General features: G+C 45.0%; 1 protein-coding gene across 3 annotated transcripts in view; it reads left to right on the top strand.

Annotated features, from left to right (window-relative positions):
• Window positions 1-24,476, top strand: part of LOC144826433 (transient receptor potential cation channel subfamily M member 7-like) — a 1,864,676-nt gene that overhangs the window by 495,285 nt on the left and 1,344,915 nt on the right. For 2 of the 3 annotated variants that reach the window (XM_078684758.1, XM_078684760.1), the window contains exons 8-9: window positions 20,447-20,621; window positions 20,806-20,929. In XM_078684758.1, the coding sequence (XP_078540884.1) occupies window positions 20,447-20,621; window positions 20,806-20,929 (299 nt within the window). Of the gene's footprint in view, window positions 1-20,446; window positions 20,626-20,805; window positions 20,930-24,476 lie in introns of those variants that run through there. The other variant, XM_078684761.1, reaches the window with a different exon arrangement.

Here is a 24,476-nt window from a genome sequence, read left to right as displayed (position 1 = left end):
GATATTAGGGACAGAGCTTCCCCCCGGATTACAGTTTTAAAAGCTTCCCAGAGTGTCTGGGAGGAGTCTACAGTACCCGAGTTCTCATTGAAATAAGTGTCCATCGTGTTGACGAGCTCCTTACGAATCTTGGGATTGCGGAGATACCAGGGATTTATAGGGACTACTCTGCCCACCCTAATCTGATCCAGGAGTATATCTACCCATAACGGTGAGTGATCGGATATGCCTCTAGCTAAGTGTCTGATTTCGTGAATATGCGAGATTTGGGGCTAGGGCCCAAAATGTGATACAATTTGGATAGGCTGTGGTGGGCTCCTGAGTGAAAAGTATGTTGCATTTTCTTAGGGTTATAAGCAGTTCTTAATTTGTGCCGGTGATCTCCGGTGCTCAGCACCGGCACTTATTTCACAGGGCCGGGTCTATACGATCTTTCTCCTCCAGCGATGGCCCAGTTATTATTAAAAATGTATTCCTGCTCTTCCTCTGCTGCTGCCTGGTATGTCCTCATAGGAATGCCCACCCCTGTCCAGGCATATTAAAAAAGTGACATCATCACGTTGGTGATGTCATGTCAGCAGATCGCGCCTTCCTCCCTCAAGGGACCGGTTTCATTTCCATTGGGCAACTGCTGACAGCGGGCTTTTGGCGGAACTGGGGCAAGGCAGGCTGGAAGTGCGCAGTGCTGCGGGTCAAATGTGTTACAGTAAAGTAAAATGTCAGCAGAAGTGAATTTAAACAAGTGCCCATGATCAGTACAGGTATGAGTTTTGTAGATTGGATTTACTTGCTTCATAAAAGCAACAAGAGCTGCACCAAAAAAAACATATCCGACATTAAGGCACATTCTATCAATCTCATGTCTTTCGTGCTAAGGGCTGATTTATTGCCTTGTAAAATCCGACCGATGGTTGCCAGAGGCTGCGCTTGAGTCACATAGTTTGTTTGATAGCAGGATGCTTAGGGGGTGATCAGCACGGAGATAGTTTACTCAACGCTGCCCGTCTTTACAATCTGGGAATCTGCCAGGATAGGGATGTGATCTTGATCCACCAGCATATTGTCCTAACCTTGGTGAACAGAACGGTGAATAAGTGGTTGATTCTGGTCCCTAGGAGAGAATAATCTCCAAGGGAAATACCTCGCCTGTGGGGAGAGCCAAAAAAGCAAAATTAAAATCAAGCCAGTTAGCCAGACAGGAAAACTAAGCAACCAATGAGGCCCACATTAGCTCTCCACACACTTTTCGGGCTTCATCCGGAGCACCTGATGAGTTTTCCACAGGAGAAGCCTATATATCTAGGCTATACGGGTAAGCGAGGTATTTGAAGAATGTGTGCACAAAATCCATGATAATATTAGGAGTGAACTTTCCCTCTTTAGTATCCGTTTGGTAGCTATAGAGTGACCTCATTGAGGCAGGCTAGGGCTGCTCCTGTAACAGCTGAACCCATAGATCTCAGGAATCCTAGGACAGCAAGGAATTCTCTAGAGGAAGTCCGTCCCAGTGATAAAAGCCTGGGCTTGTTGTCCTCAACGGCTACATCAACATAAGGCCTTTTAAATCAGGTCTGTGATCGGTCCGATACTGTACAGCTCTCCCGAGTTCCCCACGAGAATAGACCGTATACTACCTAATAAATTAGGGAGCATTCCAGAAGGGAAGACCTATTTATCTCCCGACCAAATTTTTAAAGGAATAATGGGTTAGGTGTATGGGTTTATGAATTACTGTAGCACGCCAAATTTTCCTTTACAGAGATGTATATTATATTTGGTCACTGAATAATGATAGAATTAATTTAAGTATGGCTGTGTTGACGCAACAGATTTGATCATGCATTCTTGGGCGATATTTTAACTTTTGATTTTATCATTTTTAAATGTTTTAGATTTTACCTTTTTTATGTACTTTTATGGCCTAGTGCCGAAATAAAGGTTTTCGAACTAACGATGATCAGGCCCTTTTGTTCTGGTGCCTGGAGCTGGCTCGAAGGTTGAACGTTAAAGTTATGTTTTCTTGTGCAGAAGAACATGCAATGAATCTCCTCTGACAACTGCTTGAGATATTATTCACTAACGGAGTAGTACATTCTTTTCACTGATAAGGGTGCACTTCAAGTGGCATTTCCTTTAATGTGGTTTACTGTCACCTCATGGCCACAACACCCCCAACAGCTGGTGAAGCTTTATTTAGTAGTGTGGTGCAAGACTTTTTCCCTGGACCCCAGTGGGGAGACTTCCCATTGGCTTTCTGTACCTAATTTTATGTGTGTGCATATGAGTACATGAGAGGTAGGGCAATCCAGGGCTGCGGTTTCTCCTGTGTGTAGCCACTGGTGTGACAGAGGATTGATGTTTTGCTTTCATTCTGTACAATTTTCTTCATATCTGGTTCCAGTGTCTCTCAGTGTCTATGTTGAGAGGGCAATCTTTTCAATGTGACTTGGTCTCAGTGAGTATGTGTTTCATCATCTGTCTTCCAGAGCACACATAATCCAGGTATAGGTTTCCTTTATTGAGAGGTTTCTCTTCTTAATATATGTAATTTAGGCATCATCACCACTAGAGATAAAAATGCCAGTTGATATATTCGTGCCTCTGCAGATGTGACCTGGGGTTTCCTGAACGTTCAGTCCATTTTCAGCTACTAATAACACTACCTTTCTATGGATGGATGGTTTACAATGCCAAAATATAAGCTTGTAGTTTTAATCCTTCGTGGCCAATGATGTGATGGTTTATCAAAATTGTTTTCCCTATTAAGAGCCTCATTGCGAGTCACCTGTTATTTATTATGGGATTATTGGAGATCGAAACTCTGATTTTGGCTGGTATCCTGCACCAAGTAATGGGTATTCCAAGTATTCCAGTCACACTGGAAACAGTATGCTGACCCACAAATACTGAATCGTTTTCCAGATGTCATTACCTGTTCTGAGACAAATAACCTTATCTTTTCTGCTGACATTTACAGCCTGGTTTGAGAAGCCTGTAACTGGCAGCATGGGACCGCTATGGGAGCAGAGGACAGATGGCAAGGGGCAGCAAGAGAGCTTAATAGCGTAGACAATGATCGCATAGTGTTGTCTGCTCTCCCGTACTGCAGAAGGGGCTGGGCCGGGGGCCGAGCTACACCTCTGCTTATAGTCTCTGCCGTGGTTCACTGAGTGCAGAACCACATCTGGGGAACACAGTGTTTCTGGACCAGGAATGCGAGGGCCTGGTAAATCTGGGTGCGAGAACAATAGGAATTGACTGGAGTTGTATGCTCCTGATTAAACTGCTCCAGCCAACTAGTAATGAGGGCCTAAGTGGTAGTAGGATCACTACACTACAAGTATCGTGTGATGTGCATGATTAACTACGATGGGTTGGGTTATCAGCTGCAGTTTTGAATTACTTGCTAGTGTAAGGATTGAGAAGGCTAAGAGGGATGAAATCACTATACTCCAGTTACTAGCCTAGTAAACTTAATTCACCATTATGGTTTGACGTGTCTGATGTGGTAGAGGAAGAGTCAATGTGATGGAATGTACAGGAATTAATACCATATCTTTGTAGGTTAAGATGCATCTTTATAGTTCCCATTGCACAATCTGATTTTCAGAAACCTCACATTTGGGTAAAGCTTACACTCATCCAGCGTCTTCATTCCAGGCAGCCTCGGCATTGGGTGACAGCCAACCTATTGAACGAACTTCACAGCTACATTTCCTATGACCTGAGTAACTGTGCAAGCCATGTTAAATTGCATGTAAAGGGAGCCTAATTTAGTTTCTCCTAATAAGTATGTCACATTTGGGGTTCAGAATTACTATCGTAGAAACTCTCAGGTTCCCCAAGTAAATCAGATGTAGGAGGATCCTGCCAATACTGTACTTGCAGCTAATTGCTGTCTACGATCCCTATTTTTGACGTGTACAAATCCCTATGCCCTCACTAGGAACTCAGAATCTTTCTTTATTCTTAAATCATAACATGAAGGCCCTCACACAGACCTTCTTAGGAAGTGATTACCTATTAACGCTTCTTGCACGACAAAACATAGGTGGAACCAATAAATATGAGGTGCCTCCATCTGTCGGGCTGTGATCTAGCAGTGTCTTTGAAAGGCTTTTTTATCCTTGAGAGCTATTTAAACATTATATCACAATTCTTTTTTTTTTAAAACAATGCCCATGCTTCTGGTGTCTTTTTCTCTCCCTAATCAAAAAAAGGGGGGCACCACAAGCACATAGATTAAATGATCTAGTTGCCTAAGGATGTCTCCCCTTCACCCCAGATATCCTAACAGCAATTATTGGAACACGCTGAACAAGACCAGGGTAGCAGCCTGGGATTACAAAGTGTCACTACCTCAAGTAGTCACAGATAGTATGCTCATGTATCAAGTTGCCCACCTTAATAGTCTGCAGCTCATTGGCCAATCATAGACATAGAATATATACAAATAGAGAGGCTACAACAATCAGTTGAAAGTGTTACATATACAAGAAATAAAATGTAGATGATTGAAGGTCTTGGTTGGTGATACAAAGGAACACAGCCAACGCGTTTCACCCAAAAAGGCTTCATCAGGGTGAGAGATCTTCACCACTCCAAGTTCAACATTGTTGTCCCCGTTTGAAAGAACATATGATAATCTTTTACTAGTTTTGATTATCACCAATAATCTTGGCCCAGTAGTCATGTGGATTATTACAATAATATGAAGGCGTAAGTGGTTCATCACCAATGTGTGTGCTGTCACAGTTGCGTGATAATCACAGTAGTAGTTCACTTCTCTTTAGAAAGTAAAAGCAAAGCAACGTGCTATCAGATTATGCCAACTTGGGTAAATGACAGTCAGTTATTGGCTTCCTCTTCATAAACCCTCTTGGTCCTTATGCGTGGGTCATCTTTGACGTCATTACACTCCTTATTTCTGTAGAGAAGATGGCGGTCAGGACTACTTGGAACACTGTGCTGGCACACCAGGCCCATTCCAACCTGACAGCCCCACTGAATCAAATATACTGAACTGCCGGAGCCATGTGCAGTATGTCTAATAAACTGAATGGATTGTACCTATATGTGGGGACCATAGTTGAATTACACGATTTAGACATGTGCAATCCAGCAGTCTCTCCTCTCCTGTCATTAGAAGCCTGCATATGCCAGGAGGACTCACCTGTGCACTGTCAATGTTCATGAAAATACAAAAGTCTTGTTTTCATGAACACTGTTGAATTAAATTAATAAGCAATCTGGGCATAGTCAAGAGATGCTATGTGGCAGTTCACAGGTGACGGGACACAGCAAAGATGATTATATTATTTTACCTGTCTGAACTCTTGCTGATGGTACAGCATTAAATAGGGGGACCCTGTGACATATCGCCTCAACAACCATATATGGCAAACTCAGAGGGTCAAATTCTTTCTGTTGGTCTACTGACTCGGCCAGGGCTTCCCGGTGCAGATGTATTGGCATAGTTCCTTCAAGAACCCAGAAGCGGTGTCTCAGGCTCAGTGAGTGATTAAAACCGTTCTGATGTTGGTTTAACAAGTGTAACAAAGTCGGCAATAATAGATATGGACATCTTGCTAATATTTTGCTCCTTATCTTGTTTTCTGTAATTATCATGGACAAGAGCGTCTACGAGGCACCTTCCAAAAGGTTATGCTGTGGTTCAAATTGAAATATAATAAAAGTTTCCCAGGTTGACTTTGGAAAGCCTTTCAAGTACAGCACTGTTTAGAACATGATAACCTACCTGCAGGCAGGGCCACTGGAATTATGCAATTGTGCGGCAGCAGCGTTTTTCACATAAGTATAGATTTGCTGCTTTTGCCACTTAATGCATTATCTGATTCATAATTTACCTTTTTCAACAAAAAAATGTTCCTAGCTCAGTTGTTTCAAAAGATATTAAACACGCAGGCAACACATGTTCCTGAGCAGTTGAAGGCGCTTTGCAAAGGTTGACTGGCCACCTTTCTGTTATATTTTCCCCTTTCTTTTCCTTTCCCTTGGTACCTTCCGCCCACCCCCCTTCCTCCATACCTGTTAGTAAGCCCGGGAGCTCATTTTAGAATGTTGGCATTTCTGCCATTCTGGAGAGTGAATGACTAGAATAAACAGCACTCAACTTGTTTTCCAGCTTCTGAGTGAATTATTTATCGACTTATAACACTGGCGATGATCCTGCGCAGGCGGCAGCTCTGGTCATCTCCCCTTTCTATGCTCTTTCTCATTCAAGGACCATTTGACGCATTCCAACCTTCCGTAATGGTACTCTGTGGACTGTCATTCCTGTGACACCTTCATAGACTCTATTCACTTCTGCGTGTCACTTTTCCGCTCTGTTGTGGCCATCTCAAGGAGTCCTTGCTGTCTGCTCAAAGGACTCTACAGCCTGAGTGTCATCGCCGCTCCACCTTACTGAGGAAGATCCTGCCTCAACTGGAATTGCTGTCTGCTTGGCATTGTGCATTGTCATCTCTCCTTACAGTCGGAGCTGTCATTCTATGCTTTGGTGGTGTCAGAAGACTCCTGCTGGGCCATCCAGCTCATATAAGCCGCTCAAGTGTGTTGCCAAATCTGCTGGAGTTCTGTGGCAGTTTTCCCTGAGGTGCTGTCAGTGTCCGGAGTGGTCTTCGACGACCCGGCGCACCAGCCACCTCCTTGCCGCCCCAGTTGGAGTGGCTGAAGTGAGCAGGGCAGTCTTTGGGGCATAGTCCTGCTGGAGGGCTAACCCATGCTACGGAGTTCGGGTGGCATTTTTCTTGAGGTGCTGTCAGTCTCCAGAGCAGCCTTAAGCCACCCGGCACACCAGCCACCTCTTGGCCGCTCCAGTTGGAATCGCTGATCGGGCAGTGCTGCCCTCGGAGCGTGGTGCTGCTGAGGCGACGGGGTCCTCGGAGCTCCTGGGAACCTGTAGCATTGCCTTGCGCTGCTCAGTGGGTGATTGGTCGGCGTCCCCTGGGATACTCCAGCTTCCACTGGGGTCTTGCATCGACGCTTGGCAGCCCCCGCTGCATACCTGATTCCAGCCCCAGCTGCCTCCTTCCGGCGCTCCAGCCTTCCTCCTCCCTGACGTGTTTCCTGGGCATCCTTCTCCATGCCTTCTGCTGCCAGAACCGCCTTTCAGAGTTCCGTTTGACCCCGCCATGGTTGAAGTAAGTTTCCTGCTCCTCCTCAGTGTGGCTTCCTTGCATGGTACCTTCGTGCTGGTGACTTTCTCCTCAGTAGACTGCTCAGTGAGGAGTCCTGACTTTGTATATTTCCATCGTTTTAGCCAAGATTCCACAGGTGACTGGTTAGTTATTCTCATCATACTATTCAAATCTTCGGTGCCCCATTACTCCTGAACTATACTGCGGGCTACTCTTGCTAATTAACTGTGACTTCAAGTCATTAATTTTTACCTTGAGCTACGCAGACTTGACTTTTAATGTGGTGACCAGTACATGCTACTTTTCCTACCCTGGACTGTGCCGCCCACTGATAAATTTACCAGACTCCTAGATCATGGTCTCACGAGGTTGACACCAGACCTCTTCCCACTGTATTGATATCTGTGAAGTGTACTATTTTGACTTCCCCAGCCTGAGCCTTCTTCCTCTACCTCTGCACTCAGCTACCTTCTACTGCCTTGGATGTACCAGCCACACTAGGGGCCTACTTACTAACTTTTGCCATTAGCGAGGTTTAACCCATCATTATCCTTACCCATCATTATCCTTACCATCCCCACTATTTTCATAGGGTGATTTTTACTTGTGAAGCATTCCTGTTTTCATTCCACCGTTCCTCCTCCACCCCTGTGTTCCCCACATCCTAGCATAGGCACACCGGGGATCAGTAACCTCCATTTTTAAACGAATGCGGGGAACCTGATATCCACAGGACAGAATGGACTAAATTATTCAAATCATATTTAATTGCCATGGGGGGTGAAAGATTCTCTGCAGTGCGTAAACAGCACATTCTTCTACATAATCTGGGGGTATATGGTCCTAAGGTGTATGAGACCTAGCCAGAACCGGAATTAGATGAGGATGAAGAACTGGATGCAAATGAAATTACTTTGGTAAAGTTAGGAACCCATTATGGTGATAAAATAATCGTTGTGCTAGAACACCACACATTTTTCAACCGAGCTCAAGGCAAGAACGAACCTGTCAAAAGCTACATTGCAGTGTTAAGGGGCCTCACCCAAAGATGTGACTTTGGGGAACTCAATGACTCACTCATACATGACCAGTTAGTCAGAAGCACGAGTAACAGTCGCATTCAAGAAAAGTTATTGGCCAAGAATCCCACGTTGGAGGAAGCTATTTCCATTGCCCAATCAATTGAACACACGGCTAAATGCATGAAGGAGGTAAAGGTAACTAAGAAAGTAGTGGCTTTGGTACAGGTAGAGGAGCCGATCAGTAATGTTTTGAAAGTAAAAAATAAAAGGGAACCACTTAACAAACCAATAAAAGAACACGCTGGCCTTAAATGCTACAGATGTGGGAGAAATAACCATTTAGCCAACAGTCCATTTTTCTACCGCACGTAATGCTTACTGCAAGAAATACAATAGAAGAGGTCATTTAGCCAGAGTGTGTAGGGATGGTGATAGTTGCCAAGTCAAAGCAGTTAAAGTCGAGAGTGATGAACATCAGAAGTTCATTTTTCAAGTGAAGAGTACATGTGGTGGTTTGGTTCTGGATTACCCAAAATGTAAAATATTACTCCATAACAAATCCATAGAAATGTTTGCGGACTCTTGTTCTCCCTTTACCTTATTGAACGTGGAATATTACAAGAAATTCCTGGGAGATCAATGAGCAGTCATAATTAAACCAAATATTTCACCACAAGGTTACACCAAAGATCCAATTCCCCTGGTAGGAATGTTGGAAGCACAAATAAACTTTAAAGGAAGGTCCACAGTAGGAAAAGTGTATGTGGTGAGTGAAGGCTCAAACCTTTTAGGGTGGAAACACCAGAAGGAGCTTCGCATCATACTGGACCCCAACAATAGAGAACAGGTCATCCTAGTGGAGGAGTCTGACCCAGGGAAGGCCCTTTGTGATGAATTCCCGCACCTATTTTCTGATGACCTGGGGTTTTTAAAAAAATACCAAAATAAAAGTCAGACTCGGTGCCAAACCTGTGGTCCATAAAAACCGCCAAGTTCCCCTCCTTTTGATAAAGCCTCTGAAAGGCAAACCACACAATTGTGCCAACTTGGGGTCATTCAACCCATTGATTCATCTGAGTGGCTAGCACCTATTGTTATCGCTTCAAAAGCTAATGGAGAAGGCATCCGCCTTTGCATTGACCTACGAAGCCTTAACAAGAATATTTGGGTTGAGAGATTCCCCCTCCCCAATAGTATAACATAGTGTTATAGGATTTTTAGATTGTCGCTGTGCCACCAGCATAACTACAGATTCCAGCTTCCCATGTCCTCTTAGTCAAGTTGGAGAGTTTTCCAATGGCCTTGTATTTCTTATTTAGTGTAGGTATTACAGCTGCACAGTATTAGGGTTTCTCATGACCTTAAGACCTTCTGCTCAGATATAGTCAACTGTGGGTATAGACCTCACTGATTTCCTTTCTGTAGGATGCAATCGGTTTGTTGTGCAGGTACTGGCAGATCAATCCTTTTAGCAGCTGTTTCTAAGACAGCATGGGAGCCCCCTATGTCACCCAGTGATGCACTGGCTGCTGGAGGCTTGGAGCGACTGATATTTGCCCAATATATTCATCTCATTCACTTCCCGTATTTATAGCCTTGTCACAAAGTATTTCGTCTTCTACTGGTTCATCATTGCCCTCACCTTGATCCACACAGTAATTGTGAATAGTAATTGGGTCTAATTGCCTTGCTTTTAGAATTACCTATTTATGCACAGCAGGGCTCTTTTCTTGTGCCTTTAGCCTAGGAGTATGCAATGGAATACCAGCTGGGACATCAGTGTTTGGTGCTGTTGTTGGGGTAGAGTTCCCCTTTCTGTGACTCTTTTATAATCATTAAGCATCTGGCAAATGTCTGTGATGAGAGCAAAAGGAACCAGCCTCATTGGTTCTTGAAATGTCTGAACCTCAAATGTTTCCTCATAAAGATAGTCCTCATAGAACTCTTCATAAGATCTTTCTTTTTCTTGGTGTCTGTCTCTGAAGGAAAAATCCCCAGACATATAAGTTGTCTCATCCTGCTCATATTCCTCATCTGTCTCCTGGCATTTTACATGTAGCTGTGATGGGCTACTTGCATCCCAAAAATGTCTGTCATTCTCATCCTCATCCATACCTCCTATTTCTAGAAGGCAGACTGGTGAAACCTTGCTTGGCGAGGGTTGGTCTCGTCTAATTAGAGCATCACTAATAGCTGTCGATGGTGCTGACCTTTATGGCACAGGCTTGTGTTTGAAAGATTCATGTATCTCAGCCTCAAGTGTAACTGTTGCCATTGGTGTAGCCATTGATGAGGCAGTCTTTGACGAAGGCGCTGACGCAGTGTTCATCAACAGTGTTGAAGATGGAGTAGCTAACATTGGGCTCGATGATGAAGCAACCATTGATGGTCTCATTGATGAAGAAGACGTTGATATTAATTTTGATGTCAAAGATGATGTTGATATTGTGGTGCTTGTTGTTGTGACATGGTTACTGTAAACGGTGTAATTGATGGTTTCCCTGACGGTTTTGCTGTGGATGCATTTGATCTGTGAGGAGGATCTGAGGTAGTTTGTTTTTACATCTGTAGAGGCTAAGACAGTTTCAAAAGGAGTAGAAGGTTCTGACCTTTTTTTCTTTGATTTAGAGACTCCGGAGGTTTTGGCTGATCCGGACTCTTGTCAGCCCTTCTTTTCCCTTTCCCTTTTGATAATTTCTTTGTTGGCTCCTTACTTAGTTTCTGTAAATATTCTTTTTCTTTTTAAGCCACAAAAGGAGCCTTACTACTTTCAATGTCTTAGCACAGAATGTTCTGCAATATTAGCAGTCTTTAGGTTTATGATCTGGGTATAAAAAATAAAGACACTCCTTGTGAAAGTACTCAGAAAAGAGCCTCATCTTGCCACAAGACTTGCATGGCCTAAATAGGTCCTTCTTGAGCTCCCTCTGACATGTAGATTTCTGTCAGAATAAAGTATAGGCAGAGTTAAATCTTCGGTCTGATGGAACTTGAGTTCAACTGAAGGTCACCTGAAATCAAAGTAACAGCTTTCCAGCAGAACTCGGAGGTGTGTTGGCTCTGGAAAGGAAGGATGAATCAGAAACTTCTCTCTGATTGGCTGAAGCTTGGTTCTACCTACAGCAATGTGAATTGATATACAATGTCACTGGTTCAAGATTTAATGTATAATGCTTTGCTTTGCTTACTGTGGGACTTCCACCTCAACGACAGGGAAAATTCAAGCATGTGAATCTATGGAAGATTCAATACTGGAGAATGTGCATTCTATAACCACATTCCTCAAAGAAGCATGACTCACAAAACACATTTATGATATTTTAAAGCTGTCAAACGAGATTGAAACTGTATATGAAGACCTAAATGTTTATTAGTAGTGCTGCAGGAAATGTATTTTCCCAATTATACATCTCTTAAACCTTGGAGAAAAATGTTTACCTCAGTGCACTACTTAGCAGCAGCAGATAGGGAAGAAGGTCTTGCTGTTTGTAAGAATTTGGGTTACTGGTTGAGCAGGGGTGAAATCTTTTCAAGCAGCAGCCACAATTCTCCTCAGGGTGAAGTCACAAGCAGACCCAAAATTGGCTTGTGCTCAACCCTAGGGTAGCCTGGCACAGAGCAGTCAGGCTTAACTTAGAGGAAATGTATAAAGTATTTGTACAACAAATCAAACAGTATCACAGTGAAAACGCGGTACAAAAGGATACATTTTTAGAATACAAGTGATTTTTAATAAATAAAACAAGACCAAAATGACAAAAAATCCAATTAGTAGAACTAGACTTATTCAGTTTTAAAGATTCTAGTAAAAATAGTGGCAAAAGGCGTAAAGCGTGAACTGTGGATATCTGGTTGCGATAGACTGGTATAAAGTCGCAAGTTCAGGCCGTCCTTGATGGAGTATGGGCCACCTCAGGAACAGTGTGAAGATCTGCATAGAAGTTGTGGCGTACTACTAAAGCGATACATCTGTTGCGAGATGCGATATGAGGACCTGCCCCATCGTCGAGGATTCAGTCGATGAGGGCTTGCAATGCGAAGTCCGGCGTTGAGTATATGTTGTGCAGTCGAGGCAATGCGTAATTTCCAAGGAGCTGCAAGGCTTCAACGATTCTGGTGTTATCGTCGTGGCTGCTTTTGATGGGAGATGCGAGGGCCTGCGCTGAGGATGCATTGTGCAGCGGTTGTTTCGATGAACTGCAAAGGGAAACAGGTCTTTGTGGAGGTTCCGATCTATGCGGGACCGGCGATGCGTCAGGTCTGCTCGGGGTTCTGCTGCACAACAGAAGATATGCGTCTGTTCACCTGGATCCACAGAGGCTGACAGAGCGGCTTAGGCCCACTTCCAAGTTTCCAGTACTGGGGTGACACCACTTGGCAGGGTAAGTTCACAGACGGCAGAGTCCAGGTGCTAGTTTGTTGGAAACCTATATCCCTGAGGCATCAGATCAGGAGGCCAGCCAACTAGCTTTTAGAGTGACTCTGGTGTTCTGGGTTGAAAAGATGCAGGTCCAGCTCTTATCACCAAGCAAGAGCACAGCAGCAGGTCAGCACAGCAAGGCAGCATTCAAGCAATGCAGAAGTCCAGAAGGGCAACAGTCCAGCAGAGTGGCAGTTTTTGATCCATCCAGGCACACCTACACTCCCTATCGTGTGTGCTTGTCTAGGAAGAATACACAAAACTCAGTCATGTGACCTAGGTACAGGCTACAGGCACTAAACGGCTAAGGCAAGAAAATGCCAACTTTCTAAAAGCAGCATTTTCAAAATTGTAATTTAAAATCCAACTTCACCATAAGTTAGGAGTTTCATTACAAAGACACCAAGAGTGAACTGGTTACCTGCTCCCATTTAGAAATTACAGTTTATTAATTGTAATTGTAATAAGGTAGCTACAATGTTAGCCAATGGGAGTGGCAGACATAGCAGAAGTGAAAAGCCAATTTGAGTTTTTCACTACCAGGACAGGTAAAACTTAAAATTACATGTCCCATGATTTAAGCCCTCTGGGCTGTTCTGGTCCTACCTTAGTGGTGACTTATATGTATTAAATAGAAAGGTTTGGGCCTGGCAAAAGGTATGTTTTGTCAGGTTAAATAGCAGTTAAAAACTGCACATACACGCTACACTGGCTGGTCTGAGAAATGTTTAAAGGGCTGCTTAAGATAGTGGCACAATCAGTATTGCAGGCCCACTAATATCTAATTTACAGGCCTTGGGCACATGTAGTTCCAGTCGAATAGGTACTTACAAGTAAATTAAATATGACAATTGGTGATGAGGCAATGTTACCATGTTTTAAGGAGTGAGCACATGCACTTTAGAACTGGTTAGCAGTGGTTAATTGTGCAGAGTCCTTAAGCTAGCAAAACAAGATCAGCAAGAATGGAGGAGGAATGCAAAAGGTTTGGGGAAAGACCACCCTAAGGCTTACAGTTGTAACACTGTACATCTGAATACTGACTTTAACCCCCATAACATATCACAAGACAGATTGATGCAGATTTAATTTCTAAACTAATTCAGTGAATATTATTTGAAATGTGTATGGACCTAAGAAGGCTGAAATTAATCTGGGGGAAATTTGTGGGGGGTCTGATTTTTAATGCTCAAAGTCTGTGTGACTGAGAATTATGATTTTTTTTTGTTAGTTTTATATAGCGCTTTACATAGGAACAAAAATAGCGAGTTACAAGGTACAATAATTTAAACATTTGTTACACATACATTACAAAGTAAGTGGTAGATGATAAGGGGGAGAGAAGGCAAAGGGGGACAAGAATAGTGTTCTGAGAGAACGTGAGAGGAGAGGAGGGAACCAGAGAGGGAGATGGAGTTAGGCAATCCAGCAAGAAGGCGAAAAACGTTTGAGGGTCATCCGGAGGGAAGGGGGAACAGACAGGGGTCAAACAAGATGGCGGGTCTGAGTCATGGGTATCGACGAAGATCAACACCAAAATGGCGGGATGCACAAAAGTTAAAAATCCAGAACAAAGATCCAGGATTCAAATAAGTAAATCAGAGGGGGGACGCAATAACCATTTCTGCAAATATTGGACATCTGTCGGGCACACGTACGCCGCATCTAGGTTGTATATATATTGCCTACTCAGCCAACACAAACCAAGAAAATACTGAAGCTGTTGTAAAAGGAAGACATCAGAAGTCTAGTTAGAAAAGTGAAAAATATTTTACAAGATTGTTTCCTGGTCAATAGCTATACCTGTTGGAGCTGTGTCCATGTTCATGTTTCTACAATGAACAAAGATCTATCTGTTGTCCCATCTGGGACCTGAATTACTGCTGACTTCTGTCTATATTGGTCTCTCAGCATGCGTCCATATTTTTTTATGCTGTTTTTAGAGGCTCGTAGAACTGATTGGACACAATTCTATATCTGGACCGGGGTTGAGAATTATGCCTTAACTTTCGTCACTTTATTTTTCAGCAGTCATTTTCAAAACCAAATATCAGGACTTCATTTCCCATGAAAACTTGGGAAAAGTCAAAAAATACACTGTCCAATCAATAATCCGGGACTCATTTATAGTCCATTGTTCCTTTTGCTGCCTCCTCTTTCTTCGTTGCTCCAGAAGCCAAGATAAGTACACCCAACCTCTGTGCCACGTTATTGTGTGTTTTTCACTGCATGTTGTCAGCATTTTGTATTATTTTTGCTAATAACTTGCTTTTCATACCAGCTTGGCTGCCAGAATGTTTGTCGGTCCTCCACATCTGCTTCTTGTTTTTAATTTGGCACTGCGGTGTGAGGGACATGCGTGGTGTGGTCCTCTGACCACACAAGGTCACCATGTATCTCGCGTATTCCTTCTCCCGAATGGCGCGCTCAAAAATCCATTGCTGAGCAAGAGCGCAGCCGGACGGGAGTCTTGTTACTTGAGGGTCCCGCACGCCTGAAGCCTTGACACCCGCTGGGGGTCCCTGTCTGCATCATAACAGACTTTAGAGCGATCGCGATAGATAAAGAGGGAAACTCACACTTATTCCTTTGCACAGCAGCCCAGGCATTCCATGTACCCTGCAGATTCTTGGGTGTGTGTGATTTCCCGGGGGCCTAATACTGCGCCTCACAGGCCTTATAGAACACTTGGGAGACACCCAACTTTGGCATATTGCCCTCACATATAGCCTGGTCAATACAGAGCCATATAGTTACATTGGGTCACCACCAATAAGTCAGTCCCTTTACTACTCATTGGGCACCATCAGTGATATTGAGGAGTGGTATATGGAGGAGGATAGAATGACCTAACTTCCCAGAGATAATCACTATTGTGAGGTAATAAATGCCTCTATTCCAAATGTAGTGATGGTAGCAGGCACTATTAAGTATGGCGGAACGCTAGTTTGAAACCCTCCCTTTGAGGGATGGCACTTTTGGGGACCACACTCCCATTACAGCTGCCTAGCTGTCCAGCACTGGATATGATGCGCAAACTGGACCACATTCCCAGCATTGACTAGGAAGAATTGCACGATTAAAATGGGCTTTTATTGAACATTCCCATTATCTGCCTATTGACCCTATACTAGTGCCCACGCCTAGTCTTTCTTACCCCCAACATACCGATCAATCAACCAATCAGTTTTATTAAGCGCTGCTCCTCACCCCTTAGAGTATCCGGGCACTGAGGTGTCGTTGGTCTCAGTTGAAGAGCTGGATCTTGAGTTCTCTTCCGGAATTCCGCCAGGGAGAGTGATGTTCGTAGGTGAAGTAACAGGTCTTTCCAGACCTTCGTAGCGAGATAGGAAAAGTGTGACATCTGCTGTGGCTGCTGGAGATGCAGGGAGGTGTGAGGGAGGGTGAGAGAGGAGGAGCGCAGGTGTCTGCCGGGTTGGTGGAAGTTCACTCGGAGGTTGATGTATGCTGGTCCCTGTTCGTGTAGGGCTCTGTAGGTGTGTCAGGAGCTTAAACTGGTATCACTTATGGATGGGTAGCCAGTGGAGGTTCTTGCTGTGAGGGATTATATGGTTGCGTTTGGGGAAGTAGAGTCTAGCTGCTGCATTCTATATGTCTGGAGTCTCTTGAGGAGTTAGGTGGTGATGCTAGAGTAGAGAGCATTCCCATAGTTGAGCCAGCTGGTGACAAGGGCCTGGGTGACTGTTTTGCTGGTGGTAACGAGGAACGATCTGAAGATTGTTCAGAGCATGCAGAGGGTGTGGTAGCAGGAGAAGGCAACTGCGTTGATTTGGTGCTTCTTGGTAAATTTCAAGTCAAGAATTATGTCGAGGTTGCCGGCGTGGTCTGTGGATGTGGCTAGAAGCTCGAAGAGCCACCAGCTGTTCTCTCACAGGGAGGTGTTCTTCTCAAAGATATGCACTTCCGTCTTGTCCGTGTTGAGTTTCAGGCAGTTGGTCCTCATCCAGTCAGTGAAGCAGCTCATGGTGTTGCGGAAGTTTGTTCTGATGGTGGAGGGGTCTTCAGTGAGTGAGAGGATGAGTTGTGTGTCATTTGCGTAGGATATGATGAGTCTCTGGGTTCTGATGATGTCTGCAAGGGGTGTCATGTAGGTGCTGAACAGGGTGGGGCTGAGAAGCGATCCATGGGGGATGCCACAGACAATGGTCTTGGGTTCTGAGGTGAAGGGCTGCAGGCGGATTCCTTGAGTTCACCCTGTGAGGAAGGATGTGATCCAGTTGAGGGCGTTTCTGTGTATGCTGATGTGGTTGAGTCTGTTGATGAGGGTGTGATGGGATACGGTGTTGAAGGCTTCGGAGAGGTCGAGGAGCATTATGGCTGCTGTTTCATCGCAGTCGAGGAGGGATCTAATGTCGTCGATGGTGACGATTAGGGCCATCTTGATGCTGTGGTTTGCGCTGAAGCCAAATTGGGAGGGTAGACCAGGTTGTTTTCTTCAAAGGTGTTTGGTAAGCTGGTGGTTGATGGCCTTCTTCTCAGGAGCAGCAAGATTGGGGTGGTAATTCTTGAGTACGCTGGGGTCTGTGGAGGGTTTCTTCAGGAGTGGTCTGATGCAGACCATGCAGGGTTTCTGTATAGAATTCTATGGCTCACCTTCCCAACAGGCTCCTCCTACTCTTGTATTCTCGGCAGCAGATGCAGCGCTGCCGGATGCAGGGGTGATTGACTTTATCACTGAAGGGATGATTGCGGAAACGTCACCTCACCTCTCCAGTTTCTTAACCAATCTATTCCTGATAGAAAAAGAGGGACGGCAGCCAACGCCCTGTCATCACTTAAAGGAGTTCAACAAATGACTGGTGTTCGGACACTTCAAAATGTAGAGGATTCACCTCCTCAGAGATCTCCTTCAACTCAACAACTAGATGGTGTGTCTCAAGGATACATACTTCACCGTCTCTATTTTCCCACCACATTGCCAGTTTCTTCAATTCAAATGGCAGGGGCAGACTTTCGAGTTCTCTACTCTCCCCTTCAGATTTTAATCCACTCCCAGGTGCTTCATCAAGGTGATGCGTCCCCGTGGCCAAGTATCTCAGAGCCCAGGGCATATGGTTTACTGTGTACCTGGACGTCATCCTCCTTCTAGACCAGTGTCCACGGACTAACGCAGTGCACTTCCAGATGGCGGTTTCCCTGGGTTTCATTATCAACCCAATGAAGTTGGTCTTGGTTCCCACCCAAACTCTGTTATTTCTGAGATTTGTGGTGGACTCGATTCAAACTAATGTCAGCCTTCATTCTTCGAAGGTCAACAAGATCAGGCACAAGGTACGACAGAGAGTGTCCAAGCCGTCCTCCTCTCTCAGACAAATTGCCTGTATGGTGGGACTACTATCGTCGTCAATCCAGGCCATAATCCCGGGACCCTTTCACTATCGTGCACTTCAATGACTCAAAGCCTTACATCTTCGGAGGGGACTTATGTAATCTCAGGTAGTACCTCTCTCAGAGGAAGTGAGGGAAGAACTTCAGTGGTGGTTAGCCCATATGTAGACATGGAACAGGTGAGTGATATTTGGCTCCCTTCAAGACATAGTGGTACAGTCTGATGCCAGCTGTATGGGTTATGGTGCCAGGTGTGGGGAATTCTCCACAGGACAACAATGGTCATCTCACGAAAAGTCCCATCACATCAATTTGCCTAAAACTTCTGGGAGGCTTGTTCGCAGTCAGATGCTAGACCAAGGATTGGGCACAATGCTGCGTCCTACTGAAAATGGACAATGTAGTGGCGGTGCGCTATGTCAACCATTTGGGGGCATGAGACTGAAAGGTCTCTCAGATATGGCCAGGAACATCTGGGACTGATGTCTCAAGCATTCCAAATTTCCATAATGGCCGAACAACTCTGGGAGAAATACAACCAAGTAGCCGACTGACACTCCCGTCATCTTCGGGATGTGAGCCTATGGAAATAGAACTCTGCAGTCTTCCAGGCTTTTCAAGCCAGATGGGGCCCATTCTCAGCAGACCTCTTCATGTCCCACCTGGATCACCAGTTAACCAAATACTTCAGCTAGAGACTGGACCCCAGGGCAACAACGACTGATGCTTTTCTCCAGGATAAGCATCAGGAGACAAGGGTATGCGTTTTCCCCCCATTTCCCATGATTTTGCATTTTTCTGCTCAGGTGCAGAGACAACAGGCCTGATGGTAGTGACCCCAAGATCGCAAGTCTGGTATCTGGTTCTTCTGCAACTTTCTTGAGATTTTCCAATCCGTCTACTCATATTTCGGGATCTCCTTCGTGATTTAGAGGGGAATCAACACCATCTGATCCTGGAAAGGCCTCTACATCTTATGATATGGGAGATTACCTGGAACGCTGGAAAGTCCCAGGACTTTTTTCTACAGGCTGTGCCCCTCCTCTCAAAAGCGTGCGCTGACAGTACCATTAAACAATATTGATTGGCTTGGTCTTGATGGTTGGGCTGGTGTCACCAAAAGTGGTTGCATCCAGTGGGGGGGGCGATAATGTCCATGTTTTGAATTGACTTGCCTCTTAGCTCTGAAGGCCAAGTTTACCTGTCAACAAATACATTAGATCAGAGATCTTGGCTGGTCATACCCATGTTGGTGATCATCCTCTAGGGAAGCATCCCTTTGTTCAAAAACTTCTACGGGCATTAGGTTGTCCCTTCCTCCAGAGCCCAGATACTCTTCCCGTTTCAGATGTAAATAAGTTTCTGAACTTATTCCTGTCCTGGCAATACAGCAAATAACTCTCAGAGAAGGAATTATCGCCAAGCTGGCCAAATTGGCCACCCTGCTATGCTTATTGTAATGTTGACGAGTTTCGGATGTGAGAGCATTGGATTTAGAGGGTAGAGTATTTACCCTCTATTTACTTTCCATTTCTTACGAAGGATGAAATGTAATTCAGGTGTGCTGTTTTATCCCTCCTTTTCAGATTCCCCCAAGTTGTGTGTGGGACAATGTATCAAAACGCATGAATCTATGACGGTGGAACTCTGCCCGCATGGCCCTCGAGAAGCCATATAAGGCAGTCTCAACTCCAACCATTGCTAGATGGGTTAAATGGCCATGCAGGAAGCTGGCATTGATCGAAAGATATTTGGTGCTCACTCAGTAAGAGGAGCTATAACATTGAAAGCATTTTTTCTGGGCTCGCGGTTAGAGGATATCCTCAATGCCACTGTCTTCGGATTCAACTTTTAAAAGATTTTATTTCAAGTCAGTCCCTAATATTGTCTCATTGGTGATTGCTAAGCTTTAAACTAGCATAATCCTTCCCTCCAGTGCTGACCTAGAACTGAGAAGTTCCTAGCTAATGTAACAGACAGTTTCAATCCCATTCCGGACATGAAGGTGAGAATTAGCCCTCCCAAGAAGCTGGCGCATATTCCCACTCAAGACGGAAGAACATTCCTTCATAAGAGTAGGTATATATATTTCACTCATAATTGATGTATTATGATGATGCTATGGTTATGTTTATTGTATGGCTTATGCATTCTATGTTCTCTGAGTTCTGGACATCTATCTGTTTCTTTAGGAAATGACTCGTCTAAACAAGACTGAGGACTTTGGTCACCGGCTTGTGCCGCAGGAAGAAAGAGGAGGCATCAAAAGGGACAATGGACTATTAATGGGTCTCTGGTTATTGATAGGATAGTTTATTGTTTGACTTTTTCCCAAGGTTTAATGGGGAATGAAGTCCTGTTTGGTTTTGAAAATTGCAGCTGAAAAATAAAGTGAAGGAAGTTAAGGCATAATCCTGTGTACTTTATAGAATTGAAACTCTCCATTCTGTTAGCTAGGACATTTTTCATTGTGTGCTCCATGATTGTTACTTTAGGGATTGGCCAAGGTGTGCCAGTGGTGGCACTCGTAGTTGAAGGTGGCCCTGGCGTTATCCTGACTGTGCTGGAGTACCTGCAACAAAGCCCCCCGGTACCAGTTGTAGTGTGTGAGGGCACTGGCAGAGCCGCAGACCTGCTGGCATCTTTACACAAGCAGACCGGAGAAGGAGGGTAAGCAACAAGTGTTCCCCTACATTTGGAATAGTTCAGTACCATTGTTTTCTAGCCTGATAAAGCTTTTTAATGCATTCAGACATCATTAGAGACATGAAATAAACGACAGGGAACTAGCCTGTTTTTGAGATTGTCATGCATAAATTAAAACAAATATTTTTTCAAATATTTTTAATTTCAGAGCTCTCCCCGAAGGAGCAGAATTGTCCGTCTTTTCAAGAATCAAAACTACTTTCAACTTTAGCCAGCGGGAGGCAGCTCATCTGTTTCATACCTTGATGGAATGCATGAAAAGCAAGGGACTGGTAAGTGCACATTCTGAGGAATGGAATGACCCAAATGCAGAAAATGCACACAACATTTTCAGAGTGAGAGTGCTGCTATCAATGTTACATCACTGAACTCATGGGGATTGTGAAAAATGCATGTGTCACACAAAGAGCAAGTTTAGCAAATGAGCCATGCCAATTCGATGTACAGGTGGAGTATGTAGCTAGTGGAGCATTTTTTAGCAGATTGTTTGGTGTACTACACTGTCATTTACAGACAGCACATTCTTCAGTGAAATGTCTGCTAAATTTGAGAAGGCGTATCGTTTTACTGCTAAAACTATATAGCGCAAACTACAATATGTTGAAATCAGGTTTCAACAAATATTTGTCATTTGTGCACCACTGTGTCATTTTTTTTGTTTTGATCCAATTAAAATCTTTGTTTCCATCACACTTTAAGATTACAAAAAAATACTTCATTTGTGCTTTGTCTGATGATATCTTTTGAAATATTTGCACAGTTCATAGATAGATATATTTTTTTTAAATGTGTTCGAAAAAAATTACATCATTCAGTCTTTCATTTCTCACCAGGAGCATTGTCAGAATGTACATTTTACAAAATCCCCTCACCCTGATAAAAGAAATAACAGCTATTTGTCAGAAGACCCCCTGGCATTTGATATCTATATTTGAACGCAGAGCAAATGTGACAAGCATGGGTATCAATCAGAGGTCGTACCCGCGACCCCTAGCTTACCCACTACCAGCCCATGCGGCTGATATAAGCAGCATAACCGAAAGTGAACAAGAATATTTTCCAGAGACGTAAAGTGCATTTTGGAAAAGTTTGCAAGGCCTGATCATCATTAACTCCAAGTAGTAAATGAGTCATAAATAAAAGTCTGTGCGCTAAGCTGTAAATTGGGTTTATGCATTTTTTCCACACTTTTGTACTACACTATTAACGGGAAGTTAGAAACAAATGGACTTTCTGTGCTTGAAACAAGGCGCAGCTAGCATTGTGTTACATTTCAGCCACATTGCAGTAGCACTGACAAGGAATGGGTGAAATGTTCGGAAGGAAGCAATTAATCAGTAGGCTGCTGCTTCAGGTATGGCACTCTGATGACCTAAAGAGCTCATCCGACGTGTGTGCTAGACACCGTGTGTTTCTCGTGGAGCAGGCGACTGCAATGCCATGCCTGTGAATGTGCTAGCAGTTACAATGCTATTAAAGATTTGGAGCCTTGCCAACTGAGCCAAGTTGTCAGGCATCAAACAGATCATCAGTATTTCTTCTGCCCCAATACCAGTCTGAAATTGTGTCAACAGAAGACAACCAGATCTCCAGCAGGTCGGTCATCACTTAGGGGCAGATTTAATGGGGGCAGGCTGCCACCGACAGGCCATTGGTGGCGGTCTGCCTGCCACAGCCCCTGGGTTTCTACTGCCGGAATACAATGCCAGCGGTCGGACCCACAGCGTTCAGGGGGAAGGCTGCCGCCTCCATTAGAATCAGTGATCCTGACGGGGTGAAGGTCAAATTCGTAGTCCCAAATGGTGGCGGTGCCGAGGCAGGCACCACCGCGGTCAGGATTATGTTATCCCTGTCCGACAGCCTTGTCATGGTGGGAAGACCGCTATGAAAAGGCTGTCTGAACCGGATTTTGGGGGCGCCAAACAGTACGCGTGTCCCTCGTGGGCCACTGTAAAGTGGCCCTGCTGCGGGCACATGTAGTGCCCCCATGCACCTCCTTGTCCAAGAACATGCCAAAAGTGCGCCTTTTCATAACTGCTTGTGCTGTGGCCTTTTTCCTGGGCTGCAACAAACTCCCCCGTGAAAAGGAGCACTTTGCCACCGCCAGCCCGGGGGTCGCATCGTAATGTGGCAGTCAGACCGCCGCCTGCTTTTCGGGCGGTTTCCTATCCTAACTCAGAATGAACTAAAGAAATGCAATTTGAGGGCCTTGTTCTTTTGGTTACTTTTGAAATGATTACATAGCAAGGTTAAAATGCTTTTGCATGCTCTTTATTTAGGACTGAAATAAAGAGTCCAAATATGTTTATAAAAAAGGAATCTAACACCTTATAATAAAATACGAAAGTGTGAACTAGTGTGGGAATTTCTAAAGAGTAACACTAGTAGAACGTTTCTACAAATTGTTTTTTTGTGAGCTACATTAAACAGTACCTATCTGCTGTAAATTGTTTCAAATGGTGCGCAGACACACAGAGTTTGAAATGTATAAAGAGAGAGTATTTCATTGCTTATTTTTGTGGGACCAATGCACAATCAGTTCATTTCAAATTCATTGGTGATATTATGGCTGATCTTCAAAGCCTGCCCTGCACTGGATGACTCTAAAAGAACCTCTAGCAAGAGAGCACCTAGTAAGCTTCAGTGGTTGGATTTGTGTTCTTTGTTCTTACTTAACTGATTTCAATCAATCAATCAATCACAGCATTTATATAGCGCACTACTCACCCAAAGGGTCTCAAGGCGCTAGGGAGGGGGGGTCCGCTACTGCTCGAACAGCCAGGTCTTGAGTTGCTTCCTGAAGGCGAGGTGGTCCTGGGTCAGGCGGAGGTGGGTCGGGAGGGAGTTCCATGTCTTGGCGGCGAGGTAGGAGAAGGACCGTCCTCCTGTGGTGGCTCTTCGGATGCGGGGGACGGCGGCGAGGGCGTGGCCGTTTGATCGAAGCTGGCGTTTGGGAGCATAGAAGTTGAGGCGGCTGTTGAGGTATCCCGGGCCTTGGTTGTGTAGGGCTTTGTGTGCGTGGGTGAGGAGTCGGAAGGTGATTCTCTTGTTGACCGGGAGCCAGTGCAGGTCTCTCAGGTGTCCGGAGATGTGGCTGCGATGGGGGATGTCCAGGATGAGACGTGCTGAGGCGTTCTGGATCCGCTGAAGTCTCTTCTGGAGCTTGGCGGTGGTTCCGGCGTAGAGGGAGTTGCCGTAGTCTAGACGGCTGGTGACGAGGGCCTGGGTGACCGTCTTCCTGGTCTCGGTGGGGATCCACCGGAAGATCTTGCGTAGCATGCGCAGGATGTTGAAACACGACGAGGAGACGGCGTTGACTTGACTTGTCTGGTCATGGAGAGGGAGGAGTCCAGGATGAAGCCCAGGTTGCGTGCGTGGTCTGTTGGTTGGGGTGCGCTGCCCAGGGCGGGGGGCCACCAGGAGTCGTCCCAGGCGGAGGGTGAGGATCCCAGGATGAGGACTTCCGTCTTGTCCGAGTTCAGTTTCAGGCGGCTGTTCTTCATCCATTCGGCCACCTCTTTCATCCCTTCGTGTAGGTTGTCTCTGGCGGTGGCGGGGTCGTTGGTGAGGGAGAGGATCAGCTGGGTGTCGTCGGCGTAGGAGATGATGTTGAGGTTGTGCTGGCGTGCGATGTCTGCGAGGGGGCCCACGTAGACGTTGAAGAGGGTTGGACTGAGCGAGGAGCCCTGAGGGACGCCGCAGATGACTTCGGTGGCTTCCGATCTGAACGGAGGGAGGCGGATTCTCTGTGTCCTTCCGGCGAGGAAGGAGGTGATCCACTCCAGTGCCTTCTCCTGAACTCCGACGTTGCTGAGGCGC

The sequence above is a fragment of the Lissotriton helveticus genome, chromosome 3_2, assembly GCF_964261635.1.
Source record: "Lissotriton helveticus chromosome 3_2, aLisHel1.1, whole genome shotgun sequence".
Taxonomy (NCBI): Eukaryota; Metazoa; Chordata; class Amphibia; order Caudata; family Salamandridae; genus Lissotriton; species Lissotriton helveticus.
Note: the sequence above shows the minus strand (reverse complement) of the source record. Positions and strands in the feature narration are given on the sequence as shown.